Source organism: Chrysochloris asiatica, unplaced genomic scaffold (assembly GCF_000296735.1).
Source record: "Chrysochloris asiatica unplaced genomic scaffold, ChrAsi1.0 scaffold00241, whole genome shotgun sequence".
Classification (NCBI taxonomy): domain Eukaryota; kingdom Metazoa; phylum Chordata; class Mammalia; order Afrosoricida; family Chrysochloridae; genus Chrysochloris; species Chrysochloris asiatica.
The window spans coordinates 170,219-179,832 of record NW_006408759.1 but is presented as its reverse complement, the minus strand read 5'-3'; the positions used below and the strand labels follow the sequence as shown (position 1 = coordinate 179,832).

General features: G+C 42.1%; 1 protein-coding gene across 1 annotated transcript; it reads right to left on the bottom strand.

Annotated features, from left to right (window-relative positions):
* Nucleotides 1-1,251: 1,251 nt before the first annotated feature.
* On the bottom strand, nucleotides 1,252-9,031 carry FCRLA (Fc receptor-like A). Its single transcript, XM_006873417.1, is given in 5 exon segments — nucleotides 1,252-1,544; nucleotides 2,505-2,795; nucleotides 3,544-3,810; nucleotides 4,133-4,300; nucleotides 8,896-9,031. Coding segments are annotated over 5 exon segments (1,155 nt in total).
* Between the last annotated feature and the right edge of the window lie 583 nt (nucleotides 9,032-9,614).

The window sequence follows — 9,614 nt, the reverse complement described above, 5'->3', positions numbered from 1 at the left end:
TTGTCCATAGCTTGTCATGATCCACACAATCTAAAGCCTTTGCGTAGTCAATAAAGCACAGGTAAACATTTTTCTGAGAGTCTCTGATTTCAGCCAAGATCCATCGGACATCAGCAACGATATCCCTCGTTCCACAGCCTCTTCTGAATCTGGCCTCAACCTCTGGAAGTTCTCTGTCAATGTATGCTTGCAGCCGTTTCCATATTACCTTTAGTAAAACTTTACTTGCATGGGATATCAAAGAGATTGTCTGATGATTTCTGCATTCCGTTGTGTCACCTCTCATTGGAATGGGCACAAATATGTATCTCTTCCAATTAGTCAGTCAGATAATTGTCTTCTAAATTTCTTGGCATAGGTGAGTGAGTGCCTCCTGTGCCACCTCACTTTCTTGAAAGATTTTAATGTTTATTCCATCAATTCCTGGTGCCTTGTTCTTTGCCAATTCCTTCAATGCACCTTGGACTTCCTCCTTCAGTAATTTCTGTTACGTTGTTATGTGCTGTGGAGTTGGTTCTGACTCACAGCAACCCTGTACAGGATTTACGAGGCTATAAATCTTTACGGGAGCAGAAAGTCTCATCTTTTTCCCATGGAACAGCTGGTAGTTTCGAACTGCTGGGCTCCTTTCAGAAAAGTCAGAGTTCTGAAAACTCTGTGGAGTGCAGTTCTACTCTGCAACACATGGACTTGCCATCATTCTACCCCATAGTAATTGTTTATTTATATTTTAATCTACTCTGCAACAAATGGAATTGGAGACATTGTCAAATTCCCCTGGGGTGGCAATGTGGGACTCCTCAGGGAAGATCATCCTTGATTGAAAATGCTGCATTCAATCACCTCCATTCCATTCTTTTAAATCACCAGGTTCTGATCTGGATTGTTGTTAAGTGCTGTCAAATTTGTTCCAACTTACAGTGACCCCGTATAGGGTTTCTGAGGAGCACCTGGTGAGTTTGAACTGCCGACTTTCTGGTTCAAATTGACCTTTTAGTCCAGTGCTTATCCTATAGGTAATGTCTGGTCTAGAGGAGCATGATTATGTCACACTGTTAAAAGAGAATACATAATTATAGCTAAAGTCTATCATTTTGAACAATTTCATTTATACTAAACTTATTTTCATTACTCTAACAAAACACTGGAGCAAATTATAAAGCAGTGTGTATGTGCAGGACAGAAAAAAAGGTAGAAGGAGCTGGATTTATTGGAGGTGGTTGAACAATATTGTGGCTGAATTGTTTATTTTTATTTGGCAGGAGCCTTTGTGCTTCTAGACTTTTGTTGGTCAGATAAGTCTCTCAGCTCCATGACCAGGTGCCCAAGGAGAGCTCTCATATCCTGCATTTGTTTGAGAAGAATGTCCATCTTATGATGCATGTGGGGGTCTGGCACCACCAGAGGAGAGGATGAGCATGGGTCTTCAGAAGAAGGGGTGGTCAGAGGAGGCAGAGGTCCTGGGGGCTCCCTAGAATCAGTTTCTGAAGCAGTTGGCTTCTGAGGAGCTGAAGTTAAGATGGGGGGTGCAGCACTGCAGAGTTCTGGATTATGGAGCAGAAAACATGTAAAGAATGAAATCTGGCTCTTGCCTCACTCCCATCTCCCTGATCGTCTTCTTATCCTCTGAAAGTGGCTGGGGTCCCAGAAGCAGAAGAGACTTGAGGATTCAAGTCTCGTTATCCAAATCTGAATCTGAAGTTAAGCTTTCTCTGTTTAAACATCTCCAGTGAAGAGACCTCATCATTAGACAGCTATAATTCTTAGCCAAATCCTCCTCTACCAAGGCAGAATCTAGTTCACTGCAGCATGGGTATGTAATTGATCCTGGGTCAGTCTCTTTGTCATAAATGGCATTAGTTAAATTCCTGAGAATTCCAACCTTCTGATGTTTGAGGATACCTGGCCACTTGAGTCACCCCCTTTAAAGGACAAAAATCTCTAGTGCTTTCCATTATTGTTTATGTGGCATGGCTTTAAGCCCCCTCACCACTCTGGACATTTCCTCTAGGTATATTTCAGGTCAAGTGTGGCACTGTGGGTTAATGCACTGGATTGCAATGTTGGTTTGAACCATGAGGTTGGCAATTCAAGTTCACCAGCCACCCCTTGGGAACCCTATACAGGGTCGCTATGAGTTGGAACCAACTCTACAGCATTTAACAACAGCAACAACATAGTCTTCTTAATGGTGGATCCTAGAACTGAGCACATACTCCAGACTCTCATCCTTGTTCTAGGTAGTATTTTTCTAAGTGTCCAGAGAGTAGTTTGGACACAAAAGGTCTGGGGGCAGTAACTATAGAGCTGGTTTAGGTCTTGGCTTGGTAAAGTCTGAGGTGCAAGTTCTCTATTTGTTCTTTCTTCTATCTCGAGGGACTCTGGCTTATTGTTTATGCCTCCTTTGCTTCTCTTCTTAGGCTGCTCACACTAACCCCAGTTACGGACCCAATAACCCTACCTCCCTTTACACACACACACACACATACCAGATACAAACACACACTTACCCTGTACCCTGATCTCCAGCCGAAGGCTCTGTTTCCACACTTGGTTGTCCTCAGTGGCTGCTTCACACCAGTAGGATCCAGAGTGCTCCTCTGAAGCTGTGGTGATCTGGAATTCTGAGGAGACGTCTCTGTTGCGCACTATTCTAGCATCCTTATAGAAGGAGAAGAGGAGACGTGTGGCTGACCTCTGCAGAGTCAGTTTTGTCTGACAACTCAGCGTTACCAGGCTCCCCTCTTGGGGCTCAGCTGAAGGTGTGGCTCTGAGGACTGGAGTTGGAAACAACTCTGGGGTGAGAGAGATGAGAAAGCATTGCTCAGCCAGCCAACATTCAGGTGAACCCATGAATAGGCAAAGAAGTCCAGCAACACTTTCCTTTCCTTATTTCCTTCAGCAATAGGCTTCCCTAGAGAAGTTCCATTTGAACCTTTCACATTTTCGTTGTTCAAATAGACAGTAGTTTTTTTTTTAAATCCAGAAATGGTAAAATCTGAGAATGATCCAGATATCCAATCAGCAAGCAATGAGAAGCATAGGTCTGGGCAATAGGAAACATGCTAGATTTAGGCTGATGCAGGCTGATAACTTTAAAAGACAATGCTGAGGTTCAGTTCCTCCCAAAGCCCAACTTGGGTATTTGATTAGTTTTCCAAGTCTGAAATACTATCAACACAAAATAATACATTTGCCTCGCAGTTTATAAGTTGCAAAGCACTTCATGGACATTACAGTATTTAATATTCTCCAACATCTGCAATGGAGTCTGCTCTGGTAGTTCATTTCACAGAAGACAAAAAGTAACACAAAGAAGTTTCGCAAATAGCCTACAGTTGCTTTTCTAAGTGGAAGTGCTTGGACACACAGTTGAGTCTCCTGAATCCTAGATCAATGCGGCATAGTCTATTTAGTTGAGGATTTTGAAACATTTAAACTATTAACCTGTTGCTTAAATCTTCAGTGATGTAAGGCCAAAGAGGGACAATCTTGTTTCTCCCCACCCACCTCCTCTACAATGATGATGGCTTTAGCTCTCACCTTGGACTATGATGGCCACAGAAGATGCTGTTTGTGGACTCCCAGGACCAGGACTCCTGAAGTTGCCACTGCAGTGGTAGTGTCCGCTGTCTGCCTTTCGTGCCACAGCTATGGAGAATTCTTTGTTAGGTCCAGGAGGACCCAGAGCTAAGCTGTCTCTGTAGAATGTGACCTGGGATAATGGCCAATCTTGCCAGGCCCAGCAGCGCAGAATCAGTGAATCCCCTTCAAACACAGGCCTGGATGGACCTTGGAGAATTAGCCAGTCTGTGACCAAGGACAAGAGCTGAGTGTTATCTACTATCTCCCTTGGGAATTCCCCAGGGCTACCCACAAATAAACCCCCTTAGACCTTCTCTGAGGTTCCAGGTAACTCTGATTCCTGATTAGGAGTGTTGGACAACTTCTATAGTGCCTTAGGTCTAAGGGCACCCTAGCTACTGTGAGCTGAAGACAGAAGAGAAAGTTTCTCTTGTCCTGGCCAGTTTCCTGGGGACACATTCCTAAGTGGGCCGTGGGGCTGAAAAGAGAGGTTTGGGAATGGGAGAAAGAGTAGGTCTGCCCTGGTCAGTTCTGCCCAGGACCTCACCATAGGAAACGATCAGATGAAAGGGTTCACTGAATGTGTAACCCATGTACTGGAAGGCCTCTTCCTTTGGGCTAGCCAAGTCATCATAGGTGTGGCAGCTACTTTCCTGGGTGCCGACAGGTCCAGGGTTTGTGGATTCTTCACATGGCATCTTCTCCAGACTGGCAGCTGAAAGGGGCAAAGCTCAGGGGGTGGAGCAGAAAGAAAATGATTCTGGGATTTGGAGAAAAAAAGACAAGGATTCACCCTCCCAGATATTTCCTTCCTGGGGGAATCATCATTTTTAGAGTGAGTCAAAACCCAAGTCAAACCTATTGCCACTGAATTGATTCTGACTCACTATGATCCTGTAGGACAGAATAGAATTGTGTCTTGGAATTTCCAAAACCATAACCCTTTACAGGAGCCGATAGCCTCATCTTTCTGTCACAAAGCAGCTGATGTATTGAAACTTCCAAATCTGAGGTTAGCAGCCCGATGCTTAACCCATATACACAAAGAGTGAGAGCAGTAAGATCCAAAATCTTTTTTTCAAAAGAGCATATGGATCTCACAGACAGAGGAATTTGATTTTGGCTCCTTGGCATCCTAGTGCTCTCAGTGGTCTGGGGCAAAGGAGCTGGAGCAGAAAATGGAAAGTGGCGTGGCATGACATCCAACAACTGGGGTCAAAGATAAGGGTGACCCATAACAGGCAGACATGGGGCAGGAAGGAAACATTTATTGGGTGTTTACCATGTGCCAAACACTGCTAGACACCTCTACATATTATCTTATTTAATCTTCACAAACTATCTAGGCATGTGATTTCCTCCTTATTTTATAGAGCTTAAAGAAACAGGTTTATCCATATTCTCTCTTTCCCAAAACTGACATGGCTATTTTATTCATCCTTGAAAATCTTTTCTCCCATATAACTTTTAGCAACTGAGACACTCCTTCTTGTTTGCTTTCTTGTCTGTTCTTCATTTTATACCTTGATGTCGTTTGCTTCTTGAACTTTTCTTGGCAACAGCAGAGTTTTTTCTATGTCCTCCTCTCAATCTTAACCTCCTAGTCCTAATATGTACTGGTCTCTGTGGAAATATTCTTTACCTTCAGGTTGAAACTCAGATTTAGGAGTTTCATTCCCTTCAAAGTCCATGGTTGACCCAGTCAAGGAAAGTGGTATTTCCCCCATTTCCTTGTCCTCCTTAATCCCTTTCTCTCTCTTCTAGTCCCATGGCCTCTTGACATGTGCACATTTCTTCATTCTGTCTGTTTCTACCCTTTATTATCTTCCACCAACCCCATCCCCCATGACTTCAAACACTGCTTTGACCTAACTTCCTTTATTAAGGTCTGTCTCTACTTTCTAACTCTTAATTAATCCGGACCAGCTGCTTTCTTTAGATCCTCTTTTGGCTCGCTTCACTACACTGCTTCCTCTTTTTCATTTTTCCACTATCACTATCTGGACTCAATCTCCTAACATTTTTTTTTTTTAATTAAATGTTTTTATTGTGGATTGAGTGAAAGTTTACAGGGCACATCATCAGCTTCACATTCAACCATTCATATAGCTTGTTTCATTACATTGATTATTATCCCCTCCATATATCATCAGTTAACAGTGTTTCTCTCTATCCTCTTTAGCTTTTCTCCTATCATTTTTAAAAATAAAATCTTGTTGAACTATTTCTACATACCAGGAACATTCACTCAATAAATCTCGGGTGCCAAGTATTCACAGTCTCGTTTTTAAAAATGAGAAAACTAAACCCCTGAGATATGTTTGACCTCCTGTATGCTAGGAATCCTGGTGTAGTGCTCTAGGAGAGCCATAGGACTGCTAACCACAAGGCCACTGATTCAAACTCTCCAGCAGCTCCTCGGAAACACTTTATAGGGTCGCTATGAGTCAAAACTGACTTGGTGACACTTAACAACAACAACAATGCTCTACTAAGGAGTCCTGGTGTGGCACTTAGAATAAGCACTAGGATAAGCACTGTACTGCTAACCGCAAGGTAGGTGGTTCAACCCCACAGCCGCTCCTTGGAAACCCTACACAGGGTTGTTATGAGTTAATAGCACTTAAGAACAACATGTTCTACTATGGGGAGTGCAATAGCTCTGTAGGGTAGGCACTGGACTGTGAACCTTGAGGTTAGTTTTTCGAGCCAGCTGTTCCATGGGAGAAAGATGAGACTTTCTGTTACCACAAAGATTTACAACCTCGTAAACCCCATGGATCATTATGGGTCTGAGCCAACTTGCCAGCACTTAACAACAACAACATCCCAAAGTGTCATAAAACTAGTAAGGGTTTAAAATCAGAGAATCTGACTCCAAATCTGGAGTTCTTACTCAGAACTGAGATGAGTTCTCCATAAGGCCTATGATTCCCCTTGCTTGTTGTCAAGTGCCATCTAGTCACTTTGACTCATAGCAACTCTGAATGGGGTTTCCAAGGAGCAGCTAGTGGATTTGAACCACTGACCTTGCAGTTAGAAATCCAGTACTCATCCTATGCACCACTCCAGGACTCCACAATACCACCATAGTCACATAGTCTTGTTTCTATCAGTTCAAAAAGACAGTTCAGCAAAATTATTAGTCAGAGACAGGTCCCAAGAGTTCAAATATGAATAAGAAGCTTAAAAGCCAACCAAAACCAAAGCATCCTCTTGCCCACAAATAAAAGTTTAGTGGAAGACATAGGCATATCAAAATATGATTCTATTATGAGGATGAAAATATTAAGAAGTAAAGATTACAGGCATCATTTGAGCTATGGTTTTGCAGAAGAATATTAAAGCTACCACAGACTGCTGGAAGAACAAACAAATCTGTGTTGGAAGAAGTACAGTCAGAATGATCCTTAGAAGCTAGGATGGAGAGACTTTATCTCTCATACTTTGGACATATTATCGGGGGGAACCAGTCTCTGGAGAAGGACATCATACTTGATAAAGTGGAGGGTCAGCAAAAAAGAGGAAGACCCTCAATGAGATGGATTGGCACAGTGGCAGCAGCAGTGAGCTAGAAGCTTAACCGTGATTGTGAGGGTGACACATGACTGGACTGTGTTTCATTGTCTGTTGTGTATAAGGTCACTATGAGTCAGAATTGACTTGACAGCACCTAACAACAACAATGGGAACAGAAAAAAAGATTCAAGTAAGACTTCCTGGTGACAATGTCACCTAAGTTGTCTTTAAGGATGCCTAGAGATTTCTAAAAGGGAAGGGAATCGTGGCCCTTATGGAGAACTCATTTCAGGCAGAGTTAGCAGTATGAGAAAAGCCTTAGAGACAAATACAAGTCTGGTGTATGGATGTGTAAGTATAAACGACTTGATATTTATTACAGCATAAATTTTAAGGCTCATAAGTGGGAGTAGAAGCTGAAGGGGTTAAATAGGAGCCAGGTCATGGTGGCCCATGTGTACCATGATAAGGAAGTTGGGTTGGGAGATTTGAATTTTCTAAATCATTCTGGTTGCATAATGGAGAATTGATTTCAAGAGTGCAAAACTGAGACAGTGAGATTAGTTATGAAGTTACTGTACTAGCCCAAGTCTGAGATGACAAGCGCTTTTTCTAGGATAGTATTAGTAATTATCAGGGGAGGGAAACTTTGTCAAACTTGATGAAGTCTCAGATGTAGAGGATGAGAGGGAGAAGTCTAGGTTGTTTCTTAGGTTTCTGTTCTGAATGTCTGGTGGATACAGGTGCCACAAACTGAGATCAGAAACAATACAAGATGAATTAGAAGAGGTGAGGGCCAGGAGGACAGAGGAGCTCAATTCTGATCATATTGTGATGAGGTGGTTGGGAAACATACCGGTAGATATGTCTTGGGGAAGCTTAATATTTTAATGTAAAGGTCAAAAGCATAGCTAGGGTTGGAGATATGATTTGGGACTCTTAACTATATAGTTATTATATCATAACTGTACCATAACTATACAGTCATGGTGGTGGTATGCTGTGGAGTTGATTCGGACTCATAGTGACCCTGCATAGGATTTCTGAGGCTGTAAATCTTTATGGGAGCAGAAAGCCTCATCTTTCTCCAGTGGAATGACTGGTAGTTTCAAACTGATGACTTTGTTGAGGTTAGCAGCCCAACTCATAACCACTAAGCTACCAGAGTTCCTTATATAGGAAAAATATATATACAAATAGGTTCACTAGGGAAATGGTATGAAGAAAGATGGGAAGCGAAGCAAAGATATAGCTGTAGAGAATACCAATATTTAAGGGTAAGAGAAAATAAGCACCTAAGTGACCAAGAGAGGAACACGCAGTACAAGGAGAAAATGGTTCCAGGGAAGCTGGAGAGCAGAGAAAGCCAAGATAGAATTAAATAATCATCATTGCCCAATGAAACAGAGAAGTCCAGGATGATAAGAACTAATAATCTAGTCAATGTGGAAGTCACTGCATCCTAGGCAAAACGGATTCCAGTGAAAGTTGGATTGTAATCACGGAGAAGTGAGTGAGAAGGGAGGAATGGAGTTAGCACATGCTCATTACTCCTTCAAAATTATTTCTAAGTAAAGAAGAATTGGGATGGTAACATCACAGTGTGTATCATAGAGGGGACTTTTAGATGGAAAAAGCTGGAAGATTTTTATAGTAATAAAGAGCCATCCCAACACTACCCTTAGTACTCTTTTGGAGGGTCAAATTAGTTCATATTTCTTTCCATTGAATCATTTCCCCAAAGCTAGGCCTAACTCCATTCGCACGCCAACATTCAAACATTTTACTTACCCAGCAACATTGGGGATGCCCAGAACACAGCAAGGAACAGGTAGAGAGTCCAGACTGCAAAAACACAGTCTAATTTCATGGTGACTGTGTTTGAGTCTACTGTAATTTTCAATGCACTGATTATTTTCTTTAACATGAAACCTCTCAAATTAGAAAAAAAGGAAGTAAGTCCAACTGGTTCATCTCTTTACATTTGAGGCCTGTTTTGAAATTTGCAATGGCTTTCTGCATTCAGATGTGGCCAGTTTGGTGCCAGTGTCATCTGTATCCTTAGGTTGTGGATAAAATTATAACAAACTAAATTGTTCAAGAATTCCTTTCCAGAGCTTAGAGACTTTTCAAAGTTTATAACTGTTTGATGTCAAAAGGTCAATGCAACAACCCTTCTTTTCACTGGTGGAGCAATTGAGGGCAGGAGGTGGGCAATTGTTTGACTGTTTAAATCACAGAGCAGAGCGATGGTGAGAACTCGATTGTCCTGCCTAAACCTTATGTGTTTCTAATGAGCAAAATGCAACAAAATAGAGGGGGGAAAATCTTGGTAATGGCACCAAGTCTGATATCAGATGAGTTCCTTGTAGGTTTCAACCTAATGTCTACACTAATTTGGACACAAATCTTCCCAGACTTGTATCCCAGCTCCATGTTTCTGCAGTATAATTAAGAATGTTCAGTCAGAGGAAACCTGAGTATGAGGGAAAGTCTCCTGGGAAAAAAAC